This window comes from Trichomycterus rosablanca, chromosome 15 (assembly GCF_030014385.1).
Source record: "Trichomycterus rosablanca isolate fTriRos1 chromosome 15, fTriRos1.hap1, whole genome shotgun sequence".
In the NCBI taxonomy this organism is placed as follows: domain Eukaryota; kingdom Metazoa; phylum Chordata; class Actinopteri; order Siluriformes; family Trichomycteridae; genus Trichomycterus; species Trichomycterus rosablanca.
This window is the reverse complement of record NC_086002.1, coordinates 8332024-8358319: the sequence shown is the minus strand read 5'-3', so window position 1 is coordinate 8358319 and position 26296 is coordinate 8332024. Positions and strand designations below refer to the sequence as shown.

General features: G+C 38.5%; 1 protein-coding gene across 2 annotated transcripts; it reads right to left on the bottom strand.

The window, feature by feature from the left end:
* On the bottom strand, positions 1-26096 carry agpat3 (1-acylglycerol-3-phosphate O-acyltransferase 3). Of its 2 annotated transcripts, none has more exons than XM_063010453.1 (10): positions 25958-26096; positions 16477-16535; positions 14756-14977; positions 14340-14509; positions 12966-13127; positions 12226-12379; positions 10312-10414; positions 7774-7849; positions 3407-3605; positions 1-3285 (listed from the first exon to the last, which is right to left on the bottom strand). In XM_063010453.1, exons 3-10 carry the CDS (start codon positions 14931-14933, stop codon positions 3194-3196), a joined length of 1134 nt encoding a protein of 377 aa, XP_062866523.1. In that variant the 5' UTR covers positions 14934-14977; positions 16477-16535; positions 25958-26096; the 3' UTR covers positions 1-3193. The 2 variants fall into 2 exon arrangements, with proteins under 2 accessions (XP_062866523.1, XP_062866524.1); XM_063010454.1 differs by having other exon boundaries at positions 14756-14944.
* Between the last annotated feature and the right edge of the window lie 200 nt (positions 26097-26296).

Genomic DNA, 26296 nt, shown 5'->3' with positions numbered 1-26296 from the left:
TCACTTTCTGAATTCTTTAATTGATTTGGTATATGATACAAAAAAGGAGAAATTATGTAATTTTAATAGACTATAACAATTTATTATTTCTATGCTCTCTTTATTGACACTTAAAACCTAAAAACAGAATTTCTGAAGGAGGATGTTATCTTACATATTTAAAATCCCAGTGTTAGAAACACTCCTTATTTTGAAATGTGTTGTTCCATTCTCCCACACAAACCTCATTCTGGGAACAAATTCACAAAGCAACTCAGTTGCTGCCTATCCCGAGTAAATGTTCATGACAGACAGCAATCTTTTAAAAATAACTTTAGTACCTTAAAAAAGACCATGTTTTAAACAGGTTTACCCAATTGTAATAAAGTGTGGCGTAATCAACATAACCAGCGCTACTGTATTAAATAACTTGCAAAAAACAGGACTGTAGGAGAGGACCACTTATGGGTCTGACATACCTACTGGAGTTTATTGTTTAATAATTGTTTAAATTATGATATGTTTTTCAAAATTACTTTTTGGCCTGGTCTACTGAACCTCTCACTGGAAACAAGCAAAACATATGCCCTGCACAAATCTTTATAATAAAGACAATTATGCAAACCAGCAGACAGATTTTTCACCATTGCACTTCACTAGTTTTGAAAATAAAAAAGCAAACTTTAAATACACAAACCTATAAGAAAAGCTATACTTTTCTTTTAAGGGTCAGAAGGACGGGAGAGGTAACTTTCTAACCTATAAAATCAAGTTTGTCTTGTGCAGCCCTGTGTTGCCTTTAAAAACAAATTTGAATAAAAACAAGAGTTAGCTAGCTGTAGCTGACATAACAATAATGTAAAAATGACAATGCAGTGTTGAGAAGTGAAGCTAATTGAGTGATAAGATTGATGAGCTGATTACATGTAGATTTGTAGCATTTAGCAGACGCTTTTATCCAAAGCAACTAACAATTATGACTGAACACAATTCGAGTGTGTTATGGACCTTACTCAGTGGCCCAACAGTGTCAACTTGGTGATTGTGGGGCCAGAACGAGAATACACATCTGAAGAACTATCTGAGGAAATTTCCTATAAAAACTAGGTTATTCCTACACTTGTGAATCTAGATTTATAGGACAAATTTAAGATTTGTAGCTGGGCTAAGTGGTGTCACTCAAAGTAGTAAACAAGTACATTAAATATGCATGTTGTGCTCTAAAGTCCTGACATTGTTTTGCTTGTATTAGTTATATTAAATGTGTACAGGCTTTAGATGTAGGCATTTTTACTGGGTAAAGTCTCTGCATTCACTATTAATTTTTGAAAAGTAAATCTACAAGTGTGTATTCTGATTACAAGATCAAGTCTAAGGCTGCAGGACAGGACAACAAACAGAGAACAAAAGATCAAAAGATTTCCAGAAATTTATTTACAACAGCCAAAAATGTTCATTTTAGAATAGCTTTAAATCATATTTGCTTCAGTCATCATCACAGTGAGTAAACTATTTAAACCGGATGGAACTAAACCTTAAACCTGTATTATGCTTAGGCAGAGGTGTTTCTAAAAGTCATGAGCATTCAGGATTTATCAGAATAAATAGAGGTTCATATTTGTTTACTAAAAAGGGGTGCAAAGTAGCAAACATGCAGTTACAGTATGTAAAAGCACATGTTTTGTTTAAAAAAAAAATGCAGACACAGCGATTTGTGAGAAGAATTGTGCCACTTCGGCAGTGTTGGGCAGAGAGCTTCAATTGTGTACCTACAATAGTTAGTGTAGTAAGACAGTTGGTGTGTTTATTAGAGCCAGTGCACTAGAACTATGTAGAATTAAAGGAGAAATGTGCTGTTGAAATGTATAAATTGCTAAATAAAAAACAGCGAGTTGGACAAATGAAAAGTCAAAACATTTAGCCATGCTGTTCTGTAAACTTTTGACATATGTCAGATAGTACGCTAATGGCCTGGGATAAACAAATATATGCTGAATAGACTGGGATAAACAGCTGCAGGCTGAAATGCCTGGGTTAAACTGATGTAGACACACAAGTGGTACTATCTAGTTCAGTATATTGCAGTATGACCCAAATGACCTAATCTCATCTCTGCAGCAGAGCTAAAGCTTTATTTATGTAATCACAAATCTTTGCTGGTCAGTCCCTGTAAAAGTGAGTTAAATTTTGAATGCTTCCCAATGACTTATCAAACTGCTCTGCCTATTTGAAGCACCCATCTAACTATTTAAAGGCCTGCGAAGCCTGTTAAAATAGAAGTATAAACCCGGCTTCAGTCCAACAGTTCCTTCATATTGTAATGTTGAAATTCTTAGAATTTTTTTACGTTTGCTACCCATTTTCAAGCACTCAACATTTAACCTGCCAAAGCCTATTTATTTTTTCAGGCTTTTCTTGTGAAAATCCTATTGATTTCATTTGATGACAACAGACCCTTAGCTACCTCATCACAGTACATTCCATAATGCAGTTGTCTCTGGGTTTTAAGGTTAACTCTACTGTTATTCTTCACCTCTGAATTATTACAAACTAAATCAGTAAAATAAACCAAAATATATGACTTTAAATAAAACTTAAACAAAGAAAGCCAGGACATTGTGCCATAGCATTTTTTAACAGTCCTTTACAGCTAGAGTTAATACAGCTGGACAGTGCAGAGCCATGCAGAGGGAACCACTGTTTAATGTAGCAGTTGGGCAGATAGGGCTGGCAGGACACAGCAAAAGGACAAGAGTGCACCTATAGTGGCAGAAAATAGGTGGTATCCAGCTATAAAAATTAAAACAAAAACGTTCCATTCTACACAGCTGTGTAGAGACACTTGATAAAATAGATCTAGAGAGGCTAAGCTAAGCAAGAGGAGGTGGGATCTGCCCCTCATCCTCCTGCTGTCATTCCAGTGGTCAGTCCAGTCCAGATGCCTCTCCACTCAAAATCGAGGGAGATTATAATCTCAAATATTTTCAGACTGTTTGTTCCCAACAAATAATCAAAATGAACAAGTTTTATTCTAGGTTATCAAGTTATATTTATCTACATCCTCAGCTCCCACATGCTTCAATGCCATGTTGACATTGTTATTATTTTTTTGCTGTTGTTTGTATGTCATGGTAAAAAGACTGCACAGGCGGGCGATTCCAAGCCCGAGCAGTAAAAGTGAGCGATCAGAAACCCGTTTGACCAGTGCAAAGTCCTAGTTTGCTTTCTTGGCTTCTGCGTTTCCATAACTAGATCCAGTCTTCTTCACCTCAGTTACACCGATAAGACGGCGCACGGCTATAGAGGCTACATGTAGAAAAGAGAGGATAGAAAAAAAAATAATAATAAATATCACACGTTTAATAGTAACATAATAACACACCTGCAGCCAAACAAAGGTTTGAAAATGGTTTATGAAAATACTGACCAATAATGAGGAAAATTATGAAGCTGATGATGAGGAAAGGTGATCCGCTGACAAAGACGTCCCAGGCAAAGTTAATGAGGGGAGAGAGCAACACTGTAGCCCAGAACAAGAAGTTAAGCAGCGTCCACAGCCTCCGCTTTGGTTTGATGATCTCTCCAGGGAAATAGCCCTCTTTCTCATAAAACCCCTGCAGTTCATCCTAAACACCAACAGACACACAAGACAGATGTAACATGTGAAGCAAACACCTTTCAGTCATTTTCTGCACATTTCCTTAAAGTTTAAAACTAAATCATAAAATAATTCACAGTAAGTTTGATATGACACTGCGAAAAGAGAATCTACCAGCTCTAGAATTAGCAGACAAGTTTTAACAGATTCAAAAATGCCTCTTAAATGATCAATATAACATAATTTTTTTTAATGCATTTTCTCTCCTTTTAGCGCATCCAATTGCCCGATTGCGTCATGCTTCCTCTCCACCATTGCCGTTCCCTGCTCTGATTGAGGAGAACGAAGCTAACCCACGCCCCCTCCGACACGTGGGCAGCATGCCGTATGCATTTTTTCACCTACACTTTGACGAGTGCAGTGCAGCTCAGCGTTGTATACGGAGAGACACACCCTGAGAGCACTTTTTTCTCATCTCTGTGCAGGCGCCATCAATCAGCCAGCAGAGGTCGTAATTGCATTAGATATGAGAGAGAGAGATACCCTATCCAGCTTAATCCCACCCATATCTGAACAACAAGCCAATCGTTGCTCATGTGGCTGCTCAGCCTAGATGGCAGGCAGAGTTCCAGCGTGTGTTTTTACCGCTGCGCCACCTGAGCGGCCACATAACATTAATTTTAACCAACTTTTTTGTATATCGACCATTTAAAAAACCTTTACCATGTTCATTTGTTGAAGAAAAGTGAATTAGTGATCAATATCAATTACATTAAAAGTATGTCCCATAATCATGAGTTTACACGATTATATAATTATATTATTTCATATGGCTCTATGATTTTAAATTAGAAAAATGAAATGTGTATGTGTGACATTTTACAGCAAACTAAGATAAAAAACAGGCCTTAACATTTTCGAGTATTTACATGCTAGCCTTAAAAAACGTGTTATTTAACTGTGCATCACAAGTGGTAAGAGGGTCGACTGGGACTCTGGCGTCATACATGTGTTTACTCAAAGTGTACACATCTGTCCAGTACCGATACAAATCCATAGAGCCGAGTTGGTTTGCTGGTTGCATGCAATGACAAGTAAAGAAACAACCAAGCACACTGAGCGTGTCACTGACACATTCAGCCAGTGTGCGCACACACACATACACACAGTCAGCTGAGTCAGCCACTCGAGCAAAGCACAAGCAAATTTCACAATTTAGAGGTATTATTTTGATATTTATAATTAGATTTCAATTCTAAATAACAATAGTAAAATTTATTAACAATGCAAAAAAGAAATACTGTATAGATTTAAGCTTTAATATAGATATAAGCTTTATTTAAATCACACTATAGCTTTATCATATATATTAGGGCTGTCGTTAATTAACGCGATTAACGCGTTAAAATTTTAATCGCGATGAAAAAAAATTAATCGCGATTAAAAAAATTTAATCTAACTATTTCTATTTGGCTGTTTGTGCCACATACATGTGTGTCTGTGGTAATTAACTGTATTTTAGATGAATTAGGATGTAAAGCGCATGAACTGTCCGATGATAAACTACTTTTAGCGGTTTTCACTTTTTTTACGCGTTGAAAAGATGAATGAAATCACGCAAGCTTTGTAACGAGTATTTCCATTGGCTGCTAGAGCTGTCCATCAAAACCGCGTAGCTCCGCCTCCTCCCCCTCCGGTAAGAAGTGAAACTCTGTGTGATGTTTCATCTCTACTGTACAGTTCATTCAGGTTATTCTATCACATGGTTATAAACATGATTTATATTTGTGATGTTTGTAGTTTTCTAAAAACACATTCGTATCTGATATTTATATGGACTAAGCGTTTACATGGACTGTTTTAATTAACACTTTTTTTATATAGCTAGTCAATTACTTATAGATAATGTCTGCTGACTTGACTGTTTCAGGTATTTATAGGTGTTTAAATGGTCATTTAGAACAGTATTTCCCAGTATTCTTTCTGCACAAACACAGTATTAAAGGGTTTTCTTAATAGATCTATGAAATAATCATATCTGTGTTTTGATGCTTTAATGATGCCTTATATTAGATCAAAACATTATGGTTGGTGCACCTGTTTTCAGTGTCAGGGTCATGAACAGGAAAAGATCCTCACTTTTTTCAGATAATGTGCTTTCTACGATGAATTTAGATTTAATAATTTTATCATATTTTATGAATGTTTTATTGGTAAACACGTTCTTGCAATAACAATGTGCATAACTGTTCAAATTTTGCTTAATTATTAGTTTGCGATTAATTGAGATGAATACATATATATTAGGGCTGTCACACTATTAAAAATTTTAATCGAGATTAATCGTGATTAATTTTGTTCTTTAATCGTGATTAAATTTTTTAATCGTGTGACAGCCCTAATATATATATATATATATATATATATATATATATATATATATATATATATATATATACACAGTATATATATATATATATATATATATATATATATATATATATATATATATATATATATATATTAGGGCTGTCAAACGATTAACATTTTTAATCGCGATTAATCTCAGAATTTTATATAGTTAATCGCGATTAATCGCATTAAAAAAAATCTGTGTAAATGTTATAGAAAACAAGGATTTTTAAGTGAAATGTTACAGTTAAAATGGTGAACTCATTTTATGCTAAATGTACTTATGTTAAAAACTGCTGGGACAAGAGAAAACTGTAAGGGAGTTTTATTTACTCACATACTAGGCAGTAATACTATCCAGCAGAGACCCTTGACTTCGTATAAATGTCAGATTGTAGGTTAAAATTTCTCCATCAGCAAACATTGTAGATCAGCAGTGCTTTAGGTGGGATAAGGCGTAGTTATTGTAACAGACTTTTCTGTGGTTGTATCGTGATGGACGTTTCTACACAAAGTGAGTGTGTTTTGACCCTTTGGGTCTTCCATAGTGCATGTAATAGCATTCTCGGCTAACGCAAGGGCTCTGGCTGTCAGCTATTCGGTACTGTAACAGAAGTCTTTAATAAAGTGTTAAATGCTCCCGAAACTTGTGAATATACCGTGTATTTATTTCTTTATTAAGAAAGTGCATTATACCACGCTCGGTTACATTTCAGAAACGCCGTCTTAATGAGAGATGCCGTGCACGGTCAAGTCTCAATATAAACTACGGATGACTCGCAGAGCCAAACAGAAATGGCACTTTGCGTTAACGGCACTATTTTTTTTAATCGCGTTAAATTGAGATTGCGTTAATGCGTTATTATCGCGTTAACTTCGACAGCCCTAATATATATATATATATGATAAAGCTATAGTGTGATTTAAATAAAGCTTATATCTATATTAAATAGTTTAGTAATTTTTCAGTTCACTGTGCAAGGTGGGAACACAAGCTTATTGGACATTAATCCATCACACGGCATCACATACACACACCCACTCACCCGGCCAGACCTGATCATTTTTTCAGATAGCACAAAACAAGTGATCATGTGGGAGCTGACAGAGCCATGGGAAGAGAATATGGAGGAAGCTCATGAGAGAAAGCTGGCCAAATATCAGGAGCTAGTAGGGCAGTGCAGGAGCCAAGGCTGGCAAGCGCTTTGTGAGCCAATCAAAGTGGGCTGTCGGCGGTTTGCTGGGCGCTCACTCTGTAAAGCACTGTCAGGCCTAGGACTAACTAAGTTGAGGGCCATTTGTTCCACCACAGAAGCCACAGAGAAAGCCACACGGTGGCTCTGGATAAAGAGGGCGAGCTTGTGGGCGGCTGCTGCTGGGGTGCAATCCGGGATTTGATCAACTCCAGATGGGTCACCTGGGCGAGGGGGTCTGATGTTGAAAGACCCGAAACCTCCTGTGACCCCAGGAACATCACTGATGATGCACCCCAGCGCATCCAAGCAATGTATCTTGCAACCACTAACACAAAGTAAGAATTTTGATTTAGGCCTGAAAATGTCCTCCATCAGACTACACGTTGTGTGTAAATGGATGGTATCAAAATACAGACTAAATCAGATTTAAAGCAGTTTATCAGATTATTTCCTAAATGTAAACATACTCAAGGACAAACAGTACATGATGGTCCGGTATCAGGTAGCTGCAATTACATTTTTCCAAAACAGAAAAGAGAAAGCACTAGCAAGCACAGCGGCTCTGTCAGCATTAGGGAGAACACTGACCTTCTCCTGGTAGAGCTTATGTAGCCAGTCTGAACACTCTTTCTCATCATCAGGAATCTCCTCTACTGGGAAACGCCTGTTAGCAAAAATAGAACACAACAGTCAGAAGTGTGCACCATACCACAAGAGGGCAGCAGCACTGCAGAGAAGAACACATTGGTAGGCTTGCTCTCATGAATGTCACAGACGTTGCAGGAAGACAATAAGGTCAAATGCAAGTCTTGCAAGATTTGCTAATGCAGCATGATGACACCCTAGAACCTTCCACACAAACGAGTCTGAACAGTGCACCATCTACAGTCATGCAGAATATGGCACACCAGTTGGAGGCCATTTCTCTTTATTTTCCAGGTCCAAAATAAGTAATATGAGCCTTTTTAGGTAACATATTAACACCATTGTGACAATCTTACAATCTTTACATTAATCATTATTACTTTCTTTCTTTAATGAACTTCTTAATCCTTATGAGAGTTGAAGTTTGTCTGGCTCCAACCAAAAAAAAACAGGGTGCAATGAAGTCATACATAAACAGGTCCCTGTTTATCACAGAGCCAAACACTGTCACACAGTCACACCTAGAGGCAATTTAAAGTGACCAATCCCCCTTTTGGATGTATTTGATAGGTGATACGAAACTGGAATACAGTGGTACCTTGTAGCTCGACGTCCCCTAAACTTGAAATCTTTAAAACTCGACACCATTTGTTGAGAAATTTGCACCCTTAAACTCGACGTTTCCCTTAAACTTGGAGTGTGTGCAACTGCCGTTTTGTTTAGCGCTTGGTTCGAGTGGTGTGGTAAAACGTCATCAAAGTGCAAATATGAGATGAAGCTGCATGTGTGTGGAATAACCGTCAAATTTACTCTGGAAGCTCCACATGTATCTGTGTTTAGCTGGATTTCCCTCCTGTTTCACTTTTAAACTTGTGTTATAGCTCGGGGTGCTGAGAAATAGTAAGAATCGTCTTTTCCCAGAGAGTCTAAAACGCTTATCATAAAAAAGGTTAACATGACAATGTATTAAAAGAACAACACATGAACACTAAACCTCTCTTAATTATTACTGCTCATAAGTTCTCTCCACTAATGAAATTCCTCACTCATTTTAGTACAGGGGTGCACAACTTCTTTTTACCAAGGGCCGATTTCACATAAACACCTAAACCAGAGGGCCACACATTTCATTTTTACAGATCTGTCCACATGAATTTGTAATACAGTTAGGGCTGGGTGATATTGAAAAATTTTTTTTTATTATTTTCAAATGTATTATTGATTCTGCAATTGAAAATTTTTAATTTAAAAGACTGCAGAAATGCAAAAATAGTAACAGCACCACCTAATTATCCTGTCAAGGAACTCAAATTTTATAACAATAACAATATAACAATAATTAACAATAATTTGAACAAAATAGAAATCTTAATTAGCTATATCCTTTATATAAAAAACTCACAAACAACTCACTTTAAATAATGTGCAGCATAAGAAAAGTGCAAAACCACAAACAGTTCTTTACATGTTTTTTAAAAGGAACTCGAGCCTGTTTACTGTTTCCACCACTGAGTGAGTCTGTATCAGTATCTACACCGGGGGACATCGAATAAGCACTCAGCTCAGCTTTGATTTTGTCCTCTTGTGATTGGGGGGTGGATGGAGGGGGCACATTGCACGTCTAACCATATGGACTACAATTCCCATGAGCCCCTGGACTGTCACGTGACTACCACATGTCCCCGGTCAGCCAATCCTGATCGTGCTCACCGTCTCCGGAGTTTTGATTCAGTTCAGCTGTGTTCGGTTCCATGAATCTTATTTAAACTCTTCTGTTTGCGTCTCGTTGTGAAGTTTTGCTGATCGTGTTTGTGTCTTTATTTCTGAATCTAACCGTTACCGTGTATGATCCTTGCTGTCGTCCGTTTCCTGCCTGTCTGTTTATCCTCTGTTTTTGGACTCTGCCTGATTTTGTACACTGTTTTTGCCCTTTTAATATTAAACTTTACCTGATTTATATTCCGCGAGCGTCTGGTCAGTTTCTGCCTCGTGACATGTTGGTATTTTAATTAAAATATAAAGTATGTAAACAATCGCGATTGTCACATTTCTAACCATGTGAAAATGTTCATTAGAATTAACCGAATTAATCGTGAAAATCGCCCAGCCCTAAATACAGTTACATAAAATTAACATTAACAGGTTTTATCATACATCCCCCTATGGTAAAAAAAATACCTTGAAACTCAATATCTTTTAAACTTGACGCCACTCCCAAAACCAACTGACATCGAAGTTTTTAGGTACCACTGTAAAGGTAAAGGTACCATGTAAAACATACACACAGTAATGCAGCAAATATAGTCCTGGCCTTAAGCGCTATACAGCAGTTTACATGGATGTTCTATACTTAATAAATCAACATTAGATACATTTAGCAGATATGAAAGTTTAGCAAATTGATCAGAAAATGTAGAATCTGATTAAATCCAGGTCCACTGAAGGTTGTTAAGAGAATCATTGTATAGTGTGCATACTAACCGAACTTTCATGTCTGCTTTGTATTTCTTGCCACTGACAATGCCCAACAGCGTAGGGTTCTCCTTATCTTTGAAGTTCAATGTGACATCATATACTGCTTTTACTGAAAAACAAGACCAAGGCACAACTTTTCTCACCAAAAAATTCTAATATAGTGGACAAAAGCGAGCTGAATATTTTTAAAATGCAAGTACAGTGGAACCTCGATTTAATGGACTTCGAATTTAACAGACAAAATCGGAAAAATGTCCAGTCCGATTGTTAAAAATTCCCGAGAGAAGCGTACCAAGACCAGTAGTTCAGTAATTGTCCGCTAGTCGGCGACGTCTCTCCGTTTACATGAGTGATAGGCTTTATTTTGTCAGGAGGCTTGCTTCGTTCTCGCCATTTTCTCTGTGTTTTATGCTTAATTTTTGCAGTTCTAGTGCTTAGTTATGCACCAGTGCTGCTTCAGTAACCACCAGCAGGGCTTCAGACTCGGAGTAATAGAGTATTAGAATTATAGAGTCCATACTATACGATCACGGCAAAAAACATCAAGGTAAATGAAAATTCTTCCCAGTAGTACAGTACACCAATTGTAATATTTCTTTACAGGTTTTGCATTAAATGTTTACATATCTATTTAGGTTGTTCATTTTACTGTTTATCAGTAAAACGTAGAACTTTTGTGGACCTTAGTGCTGTGTTTGCATCAGTGGCGGCTGCTGGTCTTTCAAAGAGGGGAAGCTCATTGTCGGCTTACATCATAAAATTTGTCAATTTATTTATATATAAATGTATAAATTCTCCCCTTTGTTAGTTTTCAAGAAAATGGCATGAAATGGGTTGCAGTTTGTCTTCCGACTTCACTCGCAAAATCCGCGATGGTACTGAAGCTCCCAGCGACAGCTGTCAATCAAAACGGGATTCAGCCTTTCGACTGATCCTCCAATCATCTTGCAGAAGCTCAGCGTCCAGACCCGCCCACAGCCCCATTCACCCCCAGAGACGCTCAGCGTCTGGGGGCGGGACAAAATCGTGGCATTTATCTAATGACCGGCGAGTTTCGAAGTCCCGCCCATGCAGCCCCATAGAAGCAAAGAGACGCTCAGCGTCTGCGGGTAAATGCATTGACGCTCCGGGAATGTATGAGTTAAGTTAACAAAATCGAGTCGATTTGTGATAAGTAGCTGATTCTGAACGAACTCGTCTTCAAGATGAACGTGTTCTAACGCATTTGTAGTCAATGAAATGTTAACACAACTGTACATATTTGACCATTTAATTGTTGACATTTTAGGGGAAGCTGAGCTTCCCTTGCAGTCTTAGAGAAATCGCCACTGGTTTGCATATATTTTCGCACCCCCTGGAAAAAAAAACCTTGCTGTTTCAGACAATCGCATTGTACGGACTAGTGCTCCCCCTTTGTAGTCCGTTAAATCGAGGTTCCACTGTAATTCTCATTTATCTATAAATGTTTATTAATGTGTAGAAGTGTAATATTTCTTTGAAATTTTGGGGTGGTCAGTGACAATGTAACAGTTTTCGGTACACAGAGGGAGATGTTAGCTGGCATGCTAGTGGATTGTGTCACCGTAGCCCATTGGTTTGAATGGCTTAAGACAAAATGTTAGCTAAGTAAGTTAACACTGCAGTGATAAGCAGGGATAGTCGATGACGTAATTGCTGTCTAAGTACTTCATCTAAATAATCTGCCTTCTCTATCTGGGCAGCTGCAGTGAGCAGCCAGGCAGCTTACCAGGTTTTCAGACAGACCCTATAAACACTAAATGGCCCTTCTATTTCTTCACGCTTATTATTCTTTGACAAAGATTGTTCCATACAATTACTGAATGTATCGTTACACAGTACATATACTTTTATGAGTATTTAGGGATGTGTGTGTGTGTGTGTGTGTGTGTGTGTGCTGACCGGTTCCTTTCAGGCACTGCAGTGTGGTGGTAAAGCCCTTTGTGCGTGGCAGTAGGTGATACTTGAGTTTGGGGAGACCTTTACTTTCTGCCACCTGCATACTGATCTGGTGCTTTTTCTCTGTAAACCGAGTTCCCTCACAGTAGAGCAGGAACTGCAGGGAAAAAAAAAACAGCAGTATGAGCATTTGGCAAATCACTGTCAACACCATGATGTATAATACTGAAAACGACCTGCACAGCAGTGCACACCCCATGCTTTTTGTGATGTGTCTTCTCTGCAAGATCGGAAGCACTTAAAACTAAGTGCTATGTGCTAAAACCAAAGGTGTCAGAAAACCTATAAATATCAGTGCTGATGTGAATCAAACAATATGTCTGTTAAAGCTGCTGTAATTCATTATGTTTAATCCTGGTCAGGATCCGGCAGCCACCAGAAACACTGCCCATAGGGTTACACCCTAGACAGGGCATCAAACCAACCCAGGGCAACATATAAGCTTACTTGCTTATATCTATAAGTAATATAAAGTAGCTAGCTCAGCTCCTTTCAGACAGTGACCGAAAGCAAGGATTCAACCCAGGACCCCAGAAACATTATTTTATATTAAAGATATTTGACTGGAGCTCAGAGTGGATCTTGGGCCCTGCCTGATGTTAATGACTGCTGTGTACAGACACTAAAATAAAATTCTCAGAGCACTGAGGTCCTGTGAACAGAGTTCATGGGAACACACTTACCCACATGTATTCAGGATAATCCTTAAGTTGTCCGAGTCCTTTAAACACTGTGTCCCTGTCCTCTTCCCACTTTCTCTTGCAAAACACAATCTCCAGAAAGTACCAGGTCCATCCAATTAATGGAACTTTCAATAGCTCCTGCTTTGCCAGCACCTTGGAACCCTGAGGTGGATAAAAAGACAGAATAGTATTTAATTTGATTTCTGGGATACAATGGTTTCTCTTTACATAGCAAGTAAATATTTCAACTAGAGATGCATGAGTACCGATACTAGTATCGGGTATTAGCCCGATACCGCGCTCATTAACTCGTACTCGCACTCGCAAACGAGGCTCCGATACTAACCATCCGATACCTTGTGCCTAGTGCACGTTACTGCGTTAACGCAGGGATTTTCAACCTGTGGGGCGCGAGTGCCTGACCGGGGGGCGCGACATTACGAGATTTTTTTACTTCTAAAACTAAAGCAATTCATTCTTCACCCACGGGAGACAGATTGAATTATTCTCACTGACCACGCTCACACGCACGTTTAATGTTATTTAGTTCCGTTAAAAAAAACAAAAACCTTCAAAATAGAGCTAACAGCGAAGATAACCGGTTACAAAAGCAGCGACCGCTGTTATAGGACGTGTTTGTGTTCAATACTCTGTTCAGTGTCGATACAAGTGATTCAGGAGTCGACTCATTTTAAGCTTCTTTTCTCAGTCATCTCTCCGTGTTTACTGTTATAATGAATGTTGCGGTTGTAAATAAACACCAACTACTACAGAACATTTTGTGTGACTCGCTTACATTATAAAGCTCAGGCTTAATTATACTGGTTATTACCACAGAGCGGGAGCCGACTCAGAGTCATTTACGATTTACCGAGGTGAACCACGAATGTATGTGCTGATAGAATCGGCTCAGATGGGATCGGACTGTATTATCTTTTTAAAGTAAATATTTCAATCAGCAGAATCGCATCGCATGTATGATGTGCACAACGTTAATTAAGTGCGTTTATTAATGAACATTAACTTGTCAGAAGCTTTCTCAATGATGTCTGTGCGGTGTTTTTTTTTTTTTTTTTTTTTTTTTACAATTAGTGATGGCAACCCAAGCAACTGTTCCACTGCACTATTTTACACTAAAAACTACACTATTCCATAATGCTCCAGATTGCATCATTCTAAATAGGTATTGGTATCGGTATCGGCGAGTACAAAAATACATGTACTTGTACTCGTACTCGGTTGGGAAAAAATGGTATTGATGCATCCCTAATTTCAACCAAACATTTAACCACAAATACTTGATTTTTATTACTTGTTGATATTAATAACTGTAGCATCCATACTGTGAGTTAAATAATCTACTGCCGTACTCACCCCCAGCACGCCATATCGCTCACACATCGTCCAGCCACATAGGAAATCTATTTCATAGTTATGGTTGAGAATGATTATCACATGCTCTTTGCCAAAGTTATCCACTGTTTCTTGATCAGAGTAAAGTGTGCATTCAGTCCCTGACCACCATTCTAAAAGCATCACCAACTCTGGGGGGGGAAAAGAAGGAAAAAAAGATCCATTTATGTTCATTGAGAGACTTGGTTTCCATTCTGTAGATTCTTTATATTGCAATTTAATGATGTTCCTTGTTCAAATATAATTACATTTTAAAGCCCCAGTTACACAAAGCAGGGTTCTAATGAAAGCAATTTTCTTTGCATTTAAAATGCATTGAATAAATAAATGCACCTTAACCCACCGCTCTTCTACTTTGGTATTTTTGTATTACTCACGGCTCCATAGTGAGTAGGCCAGTCGGGTGTTGATCTTTCGGTAAAGCTGCTTGTCGATTGGCCAAAGCACACAGGTGCAAAGCTGGATGAAGTTAAGGATGAGGCCGCTGACCACGAAGACGAATCCGATGAGAAGCTGCAAGATGAACTGGCTCTTCAGCCAGGCCAACAAACCCATGACGGACGAACCTGAACGTCACACACACATATACACACACACACCTGTGGTAGGAGATAGAAAGTTTGTAGCAGATCAACTGCCAGACACTACACATAGAAATACAATGCAAAACAATTTCCATATCTCAACTGCATCTAGACATTAACATGTAGATTCTTCAAAGAACAAAGAACATACAAATGTACACATATTCATACGAGTTTAATTTTAAATATTAATAGCCGGCCAATTTATTTATAAAGTATATACAACCAATTTATTTATAAAGTATATACAACTAAAAAGCTAATAATTGCATTTAAAATCAGTAAGAAAAGGAGGAGGAAATGTAATTAGTTTTACTAATTTAATCACCACTTTGTAAAGGAAAATGGTTAACAAATTAGCCTTCAGTATTTACACTTAAAATACCCCACCCATTTCCCACCCTTTTTAGTAATCTCGGTCTGGGAAGTGGTAGCTAAACAGTTTACGGTCCTGGACTAGTAATAAGAAGGTTGCTGGTTTAAGCCCTTGGCAGATTGCTATTGCTGGGCACATATGCAAGGCCATCAACCCTCAATTGCTTCAACTGTATTAATTCACAGTAGTAAGTCACTGTAGATTCTTCATTGACTGTGCCAGCATTACTGCAGTGACAAATTAGGTGACTCCCCTACTGATCCTCCCTCTCTCGACCAAATGCAGAGTGGTCCTAATTTAGGATGATCATAAGTCAGCTGTTATTAGTAACCTCTGAAAGGCATTGAGAAACAAACATCTGCCACACAGTCCCATGGCACTAGCAAACATTTAAAAAAGTAAGATATTTTGGGGGGTTTCCATACTCTGTTTGCAAGCTTTTTTTATTATTATTTATAAACAGTAAAATGTATGTGCTATTTACAAAAGGAACCAGCACCACCCATAGTAACATTTGGCATTGGTAAGCCTTGGCACCTTGTTAAGCCAGATGGACATTGAGATTTTAAAAAGCTGAATTGCATTGCTGAGAGTACACTGTACAGCAATGAAACATTTTAGTATGTCCTATGCTAAAATTATTTCTGTATGAGTGTCAGTTCCCACTGCAAGAGACCTGACCACGATTTCTGCATTTGTAAACCCATTTGAACATCTAACAGCTCAACCACAAGAGCAATTGAATAATTAACTAATCATGCAGGCCCGGCTCTTAAAACTGAAGAGCCACAATCAGATTAAAAATGGACTTTTTGGTATTCAAATTGGCTTTGTATGGGGATTGAATGTTTTAATTTGGTTACACATTTATTCAAAAAAATGTAAGTTAGTCAATTAGTTCGTTTGTAATCATCGCAGCATTTAACATTTTTTGGACCGTGTCTATTGGCACAATATCTGCAGTACGGCAAAATCAGCTTCGTAAAACAAGATCATGCCACTTCACTAAAGTTTAAAGTGCACTTTAAGGTTCTGCTATCTGCAGCTTACACCCACAAGCCTGTGAAGGTCAAGGACAAAAAAGTTTTGGGGGTTAAAATAGTTTCATGCACGTAAATACACACAGGACTAAACTTACCACAGTGGGTTCTTCTTTACAGCCCCCGTTTACACGGCCCGTCACTTAGCACCACAGACCTGAGGGAGAAAAAGATATGGTAATACTAAAGGCGCATGCACAGATGTGCTTACATTGACGAACAGCCCATTGTCTATTTACACCCTACTCCCACTCCCCGAGTCAGATAACAGAGTCTATGCTTTAGATTGAACAGGCACAGAAATGCATGTTTAGCAACTTAATTAACTGTGTTTTCATTCTGGTTTTTCAATCAAAATACAATTATTTTAACAATGCTATTTTGCTCATGCACCTTCCATGTCTGATTTCTAAACCCCACCATTAAGATGGTGACAGTTTGCAATGTGGCACATCATGCACTGCACTCTTGCTCGCTCTCTCTCTCTCACACACTCTTACTCGAACTAGGTGAAAGTTCATGCAGCTTGAACAAATTCTTTCCTCTCCTCAGGCTCTTTTACCTTGCAAATTTCACACAATATTCAGGTTCTGCCGTCTCTGCTGTTTTTTTCTTCGGTAAGCGCGGTGCTTGGTACACAGAGAATCAGCCAATGTCTTTTCTTGGCTGTTGTTTTCATAAAGATTGTGTGCAATACTCCAGTTCCTGCTTTCTGGTCTCAATAATCCCAACTTTAAATACAACTTTTTTTCTGACTGCATTTGACATTGAGGTCTTCTCTGCATAATGGTAGCATGTAATTATTGTTTCAAACTAGCTACACTAAGTATAATTTATTACCAACATACTTATTGTCGGTAGTTGCTTTGGTGTGAAGCTTTAAACAAATTACACAATTAACAATGTTTTTATTACTAGAGGTTGACTGCTGATAGAAACTAAATATAATCACTTATCGGCTGCTACCATATTTAGGGGTCGCCACAGCGGATCTAGGCCACATACCAGACTTATCACAGTTTTTACGCTGGATGCCCTTCCTGGCGCAGCCCTCCTGTTTAATCCAGGTTTGGGACTGGCACTGAGAGCGTACGAGCTACTGTAGCTCAGATTGCTGAAGAAGTTAATGCTGGTTCTTACAGAAAAATCAGAACACACAGTGCATCCCAGTTGCAGGGCTGTTTTGGCAGCAAAAGGGGGACCAACACAATATTAGGAAGGTGGTCATAATGTTATGCCAGATTGGTGTATATTCCTACAGGGTATTTATTTAACCCAACAAAAGCATGTTTTCTAAATCAGCCTTTAAATTCAGTATTGACTGTCTACTTTATCATACACTGATGACATTCCCTTTTGTAAGCAAGCTAGTAACACACACATTTATATTATTCCACATCCTAAACATTAACCAACTGTAACATGCATGAAACACAATCTGAACATTTGCATCTTGAGTGGTTTAGCTGCTTTGAGAAGGAAGTCACAGACAGAAAGTGGAACTTGACTCATCCTGAGACTTACACCAATATGACTGTCCAAAGGCTACCATGTAATCAGGGTGTGTAGCCAAGCATGTTTGCTCAGTAATCTACCTCATATTGAATTGTAGGCTAAGGCTAATTGTAAGTCTTTTGGTTACATTCATGACATGAAACAGTAGTTACTCATTACACAAGGTTTATCAGTTTACAAGGTTATATCAAACACAGTCAGGGACAATTTTGTATCTCTAATTAACCTCACTTGCATGTCTTTGTACTGTGGGAGGAAACCAGAGCACCCGGAGTAAACCCACGCAGACACGGGGGTACCCAGTTGTGTAAAATAAAAAAGGTTTACATAGAAAATTTCAGTCTTATCAGAGTGTTTTATTGTCAAAACAATCCCTCAGAGAATACCAAGTTGTTTGGACTACAGAGTTCATTAGCTAAATGGCCAAAGGAGGCATGTTTATTGGCTTGGGACCTCATTAACATAATAAGATGACATAATAAAGAAAACAGAGACAAAACTGCTGCTGCAGAGTATGTTTTATCAGCCAGCTTCAAGCTATCTCAAGATGGACTTTCCACAAGTCTAAAATTGTCTGATTTCTGTTCCAATTCAAACCCTTAAGTTTAGAGATTGCACTAGTGTATTATTCTTCTGACATGACCTGATCCTAGATCCTCCAGTGTCCAATAGTCATATGCTTTACTGTTATCATGTGCAGTGCCAAGTGTCTGCTAATGTGGTGTAATGTGAGTGTTGTACAGCTAAGCAGTCGTGGAAATGTGGGCATGGAAAAGGAATAGTGCATTTAAGCAGGACATCTTTGCAGTGGTTTAATACCACGTGTCACTAACTGATTAATCTAAATGCACATCAATTCATGAACATCATGGTAGGAAATACCAGTTGTTTACTGATTACATATCATGTTCACTCTGGTTCGCATGGATATGCAAATTCTAAAATCCAGGTAATGAGTCTAAATTGGTCTAATTAGTATCATGGCATAACAACTGAGGGTTAAGAGCCTTCCTAAATGACCCAGCAGTGGTGGTGACAGCAACCTACTAGTCCAGCTGCATCACTATTATTTGATAAGTATGTTTAGTTAGTGCTGTTTCGTAATGGACTGTTTGGAACATACCTTAATCAAAATAGCCACTCTTATTCATGTTTATGTAATGGTTTACATCACCGCCACTGCTGTGTTCACCATGTTAAGCTGTTTTTAAGCAATAAAGCATGAAACCTTTTTTGAAATGACACTCAATGGTGTGTTTTGTATTTTAATGGGAATCTAATGGGGAACAGAATTGTAGGAATTCGGAAGTACGCTTTTCCTAACTCTAGTACGACAAAAATCCTTTAGCAGCACTTACCAGTAGGCATAGTAGGTCACTGCCATGACAACTAGTGCCCCACAGATCTCTGTGAAAATTATAACAGCTCCCTGGTTTAGCATGCTCAGCGTGAGATGATGCTCCCAACGCAGAAAGCAAAATAACTATCGACGAATCTATCGTCCTGGAAATTATTATTTTTTTGTCGAAAGGCAATCGATTCTACAGAGGAACTCCTACACGCTACCAAGCTAACCAGCCATGCTCATGCTTATCCAGGTATACGAGATTACAGTCTGCAAGAACAAATCGAGATCCCATCAACCTAAGACGGAGGTGCCACGTCAAACCACCGCATCAGCACAAAGCAAGAAGATTGAAATCTTCAAGGCTGTCGGGCAAGACGTCTCCCATTAGCAACGAAATGCTGGTTCATCCACAAACACAGTTCCAGGTAATAATTTGTCAGTAGAGGCAAACTGGTCCAGCAAAGAAGACTAAACAATTCGAACACTTATTTGTAAACACTGAAAAACTGTGCCCTCCTCTTTACTAATCCCCACTGAATTAGATTAGCAGTGATTAGTGCACTGGAAATGCACCCTGGATAAGTCACATCTCATTTACATCAAGCTAAGGCAAGGCTAATATCTTATAGCAACTCTTCTTGGGTGATCCTAGCATCACTCAAAGTAAAGGTGCAGTGCTGTAAATATTTGGTCAAAGTCTGTTCTGAGTATTTCTGTTTGTAGTGACATAAACTTTAGCCCCAGCAGAAACTGTTTATAGTCTGTATCACAGGTGGGATCCAAGTCATCTCAAAGATGTTGGACAGGGTTGGGGTGCAGAACAGTCAATTTCTACCAAACCAAACTATGCAAACCATTTCTTCATAATTAATAATTGGACATTATGCTACAACAAAAAGGACCTTCCCCAAACTTTAATTTCTCTGGAGCATTAAACTACACAGGTAAGGTACCCAGTCCAAACCCTTAACAACAGCACCAGACTGTTAGTCCTTTGAGAAAAATCTTTATGTTTAGTGCCTAAACTTGATTAGCCCACTAGCTGACTGCTGGGATTGCACAAATCTTTGGCTTGTGTGTGTCTAAGCCCAGAAACCCCCATTTGTAAAGCTCAAGAGGAACAGTTTTAGTGCTGATGTTGCATCCAGTGGCTGCAACAAAAAAAAAAATTTGGGCCCTTCAGCATTTCCATTCGAGCCCATAAAGCTTTGTGGCTAAGCTGTTGTTTCTAATTAATTACACTTCTTAATAACAGCATTTACAGTGCACTAGAGAAACTCTAGCAGATTCAGGACTCAGGATTGGCATCTTCAGGGTAGACTAAAGGTTGTTGTTGATCACATGGGTATAGTCTTCTGTATTAGCATTAATTTATTCAGCAACAAGGATCAGAATTATGTTTGGAGGGGGTCAAGCTGTCAAGCATGTTGGGGGTATTACGTTCTGGGATGTTCTAGTGCCAGTGATACAGTCAGCGCATCGCTGACTATATAGTTAAGGAGTTCGATCTCCCGGTGGAGCGGTCTGGATCCTTTTGGTGTAGAGTTTGCATGTTCTCCTTGTGTCTGTGTGGGTTTCCGCCGGGCGCTTTAGTTTCCTCCCACAGTCCAAAGACATGCAGTCAGGTTAATTGGGGCTGCTAAAACTGCCCTAAGTGTGCGTGTGCCCTGTGATGGACTGGCAACCTGTCCAGGGTGTTTCCTGCCTTTCGCCCTGACCCACTGTGACCCTGAATTGGAAAAAGCAATGGTAAAAGAGACATAGAATGAATGAATAAATGAACAGAGCACCAAACCTTTGCAGGGCATTACACCCAGTCAGTTCCACATTTACCCATAAATCAAAACAAATCAATTACAGCAAATGAATAAATGAACTATAATATGTACAAAAAGGAAATGCTTGTAGTAAATTCAGCTGAAGTATTGTCAGCATGTAATCTGCACATATATCCTGCAAACAACTTATAGCCTGCTGTTAAGATTTATTTGCTAACAACGCTGAGATATTTATACATTTAAGCATTTGGCAACATGCAACTTATACAGAATACAACTCAAGCAACTGAGAGTTTAAGTGCCCAACAGTCACGATGCCAGTCATGTGGCCTGAACCCTAAAACCTCTGATCAATAGTCCTGTATCCTAACCACTGTGCTATGGCTGTGATCATCATTAAGTATGCTAATATCAGAGCTAATTTTGATGGCAAATAAAAGATTAATGAATCAGATGCAGAGCAGATGATGTGTCATCCTGAGTGCTGAACTCTACAAGACAAAATGTCCTGAAACTGAAAGTGGGTACACAAGCTGAGGAATATTAAATTACAAAACGTTCTTACATACTTGTTTCTCTAAAAAAGGTCAGTTAAAATCTGTACGTGGGACATATTTGACCTCCAGATGAGCCTGAATTGCATGGACTTGATCAACCATGTCCGTAAAAGACAAAGCAGATTATTGTCTGAACCATAATGGTTTTTTTTCCTGGAACAATGAGTACATTGAGAACAGTAATGGTCTCTGAACAAAAGCTGAGATCAACCACATCAACACTGAAGCCTCCAACAATAAAGACAAGTGCAGATTTTTGACAGAAATAATGAATGTAATTGATCTGGCATTTTTGTTGCTTCTAATGGCATAGCTCCGTTTGTCTTCATTATCTCCAAATTTGAGAACACTGCATGTTAGCTGCCTACATGATTTCCATTATGCTAGAGGCTTAATGCAACAAGAGAAGGACAGACAAACATCTCTCAGTTCATCTAAGTATTGCTCACTTAAAGTAATTTTATAGGATGTGCTTCTCTTTCTCCGTGTGCTAATTAAACTACCTCAATAAATACGGATCTGTTAGAAACGCCAAAATACAAGGATAGATGTTTTTAAAACCTTTCTACCAGATCTTGGCCAATTAATATGACAACTAATAAAAAAAAAATCAATCTAGTGAACATGCACAGGCCGTTTCATAATCTGAAACCATACAAAAACACATTTAAAAATAAGAAAACAGCAACATGTTAATTGCATGAATTTAGCAAAAAGAAAAACATTTAGCAGAAAAAAATTCTTGCCATAGATTATTGCGACCTTGCAAGTGGCAGCTCAAGATACAGTATTGCTCCATCTACAAAAATAAGTCATGATGATAAAAACTTTACAGTGCATATAAACAAGTGACAGTGTGAAATATTTAGCCTAAAGATGCAAGTATATCTCAATATATTCATCAGCTAACAAGAGTTTCCACATGATGCATTATTATTTTTATGTAGTCAGACAGCTATTATAGATTTACATTCTTGTTTTGGTGGGTAGCACTGTTGCCTCACAGCAAAAAGGTCCTTTCTGTGTGGAGTTTGCATGTTCTCCCCGTGTCTGCGTTGGTTTACTCCGGGAGCTCCGGTTTCCTCCCACAGTCCAAAGACATCCAAGTGAGGTGAATTGGAGACACTAAATTGTCCATGACTGTGTTGGATATAACCTTGTGAACTGATGAACCTTCTGTGTAATAAGTAACTACCGTTCCTGTCATAAATCTAACCAAAGAGTAAAACATGATGGTAAAAACCTAATCTAACACAAGGGCGGGATATATGTTTTTTCGTTTCTTAAAAAAAACCTGCAACCTAGGCCCATCTCAATTATTACACATTACCACCAAATATGTGTCAGCAAATGCAATTATCTAAAGCAAATGTGATTGAGATAACTCCAATTTATTGTCAGATTCTACTTTTATACACTGGCAAACAATATCTAATATCAATAACTTAAATTATCATATTTTAAACATAATGGTTTGCTAATTGTATTATGATAGTTGCTTTTTAGCTGCTGTTAAACTATAAACTGTCTGAAACTCAACTTTGCTCATGTATTTTAGTATTTTTTCTTCTTTTTACTTATTTGGTTATTTGCTTGCCTGGTGAAAGTAATTGATCAGTAGTCCAATACCTTAATTATCCACAGGAATAATATACCAACGCTTATTTGGAATGCAAATTCTAAATGCACTAAAATGTGTAATGAAATAGTTTTTTTTCCCCAACTAATGATTGGCTAGTATAATAACTGGCCAGTCTACTTTATGAAAAGGTTACAATTTAGTGTTGAAGTATTAACTGCATTTAATAAATACATCTAAATTTTATGAATAAATCAACATGCCACCAAACAAGAATCCTAATTGGATGTAATAAATAAAAAAACCTTTGACCCACATGCTAACATCAAGACACAGGTTGCTCAACAAGAACACAAGCTCCAAGAGCCTTACATCTGAAGGATCTCAAAGTTTAGAATGATCTCATTTTGTGACACTATAAACCAGGCCCAGAACTCAAACTTTTGGAAACCAGTACTGTTGGAGGGGTTTTAACACAGTACCTGTACAGTAATAGGGTTGGCTTTAATTACCCCACCATCTGAGAGGATTAGCACTCAGGCTGAATTCAGCAGTTTTTGAGAACATGCAGCAATTTAAAGCTCTGAATTGACTGATCACTTGCAGTGTTTACAAAAATCCCCATGCAAAAGATAACCTTACCTAGAAAAATATAGTTGGCGAAACTGAGAACAATCCTTTTCAAATAGATAATTATTTCGTTGTTTTGATTTATTCAATTTGAAGTTTCAATTTGAGTGGTTATAAGCTGTTTGATTTCTTAAGTTCATGGAGGGCAGTCTGATCATGGCAAAATCATTACTTCCATAATCAGACACTAGCACTAAAACACTGACAAAAAAAAGTGTGTGTGTGTGTGTTAGGTGACCATATGGCAGTAAATGACACAGAAGGTCTGTATTACATCAAACACAAGGTACCACAAGGCTGAAACAAGACCCAACTAATGCTTTATTCAAGCGCTCATCATAAACTCATACATGTTAGATAAGTGACTTGAAAATAAGACCTTAACCTGCATGTTTAAAAATACACTTGCAATTTCCTAGTTGGACAAATAATATCCAAACTACTTCATGAAAACACTCATGCATTATCAGAAGTGTTTGAGGCATTATTCATGAAAGCCGAGCAGCTTGTTGCAAGGTAATTATAATATAGAACTGGGCCTTTTCCTGAAGTTGGCGATGCTGACTTCTCTGTACCCATAAAAATTTGGCTGGTTTGACTGCATTTGACTCATTAAACAGCACATGGTGCAGCCTTCTCTTACCAATGTTAGGGGGACTGTCAGCTAATGCAGACTTTTTTGGAAATGTGTCTAAATAGTAATATGTAAAATACTAAAAACACTGAAATCTGATTTTGTAAAAGATTAGATGCTGCTGGAACAAGAAGTCACAGGCAAGTGAGTTTGGGGTTGCCATTGGCTTAGAAGCAGTCATATGGCACAGAAACCCTTTGTTCTAAAATCGGGGCTCTTAAGCTTGACTAAAGTTGTAGATTGCAGTACATCTACAAAGAAGCGTGCTTGACAGTGGACAGAGAAAAACACTTAAGTGCACAGAAAAAACAGAAGTCATTGTGATATAAAGCACAACACTACAGAGACGGGCACTAGCAGTTCAGTTCTTATAATCCTTTATAGCTCCAATATGGGGGACAGTGGTAGCCTAGTGGGTAGGGCTTTGGGATTTCAACTGAAAGGTTAAGAGTTAAAATACCAGCTCTGCCATTCAGCCTCTGTCGGGTCCTTGAGCAAGGCCCTTAACCCCTTTCTGCTCCAGGGGCACTGTGCAATGGCTGACCCTAGCTTCCAAACAAGCTGGGATATGTGAAGGAAGAATTTCGTTGTACTGTACACCTGTATATGTATATATGACAAACAAAGGCATTCTATTCTTCGATTCTTCTAATTGTACCGGGCGGCACGGTGGCTCAGTGGGTAGCACTGTCGCCTCACAGCAAGAAGGTCCTGGATTCGATCCCCAGGTGGGGCGGTCCGGGTCCTTTCTGTGTGGAGTTTGCATGTTCTCCCCGTGTCCGCGTGGGTTTCCTCCGGGAGCTCCGGTTTCCTCCCACAGTCCAAAGACGTGCAAGTGAGGTGAATCGGAGATACAAAATTGTCCAAGACTGTGTTTGATATAACCTTGTGAACTGATGAATCTTGTGTAATGAGTAATTACCGTTTCTGCCATGAATGTAACCAAAGTGTAAAACATGATGTTAAAATCCTAATAAACAAACAAACATTCTAATGGTACCAACTTACGTGCCAGTTCATAAACCACGCCCTCTCTGCGTAACCCCGCCCACGTCACTGTGCACTGAAGTAACCCCGCATCGCACCACAATGACGCGCAGTAAAGCGTGTCATGTTAACCACGTTAACTTGTTCATAACTATTAAATTCAAATTCAATGAAATTGGTCTCCACGCTGCAGTTTCAACACGGTACATTTCCTTATTCATTGTTTATGTAAGTGTAAAGGTCACATAAGGGAGTGAATTCACATGTCGGTTAGCATGTTGCTAACTGTAACCCGTTACATGCTGGGTGAACGCTGGTCTGTGCAGTGAGTGTTATTTATTATTTATTAACTCTATTTTTGCTCGGTAATGTGCTGTATACGGCGCTGCATTGTAGACTTAAGACGCTAAGTCGCTTAAATATTAATAAACATGCAGTTAGTATTTGGTAACTAGGTATGTTGACTACAGTCTGAACAGTACACTCAACATCTACAGTAGAACCAACTACATACACACAGCAGCAAACAAGCCAAATTTAACATTAAATACCTGCTTCCAGACAAATACAGGCTGTCATCAGGAACACGGTGTCAAAATTCTTCCAAAGGTTTCCTCTAAATACGATTAGTTCAGATGTGAAATAAAAACTGTAATCCCTAAACGGACTGACTGTTGGTTCACTCTTTGTCCGCTCGTCACCATCGCAGTCTTGAACGGTATATTTCATACCCACAGTCCGATAAGTCCCGCCCTCTGGTTTCTGATTGGCAGTTTTATTCTGCTGTCCAATAGTATGCGAGTGTGGACTGTCTGTCAGCGCTAGCGCTAGAGAGCGGGCTTGTCTTAATACGGGTGTGAATAACACAACACCGGGGAATAAGTATTTTT

Bases quoted from the DNA above. Each gene is read 5' to 3' on its own strand.
- agpat3 (XM_063010453.1), bottom strand. From the start codon at position 14,933: ATGGGTTTGTTGGCCTGGCTGAAGAGCCAGTTCATCTTGCAGCTTCTC. The intron at 14,510-14,755 runs GTGAGTAATACA...TTCCCCCCCCAG, and splicing joins GGCCTACTCACTATGGAGCC to AGTTGGTGATGCTTTTAGAA. The intron at 13,128-14,339 runs GTGAGTACGGCA...TATCCACCTCAG, and splicing joins AGCGATATGGCGTGCTGGGG to GGTTCCAAGGTGCTGGCAAA.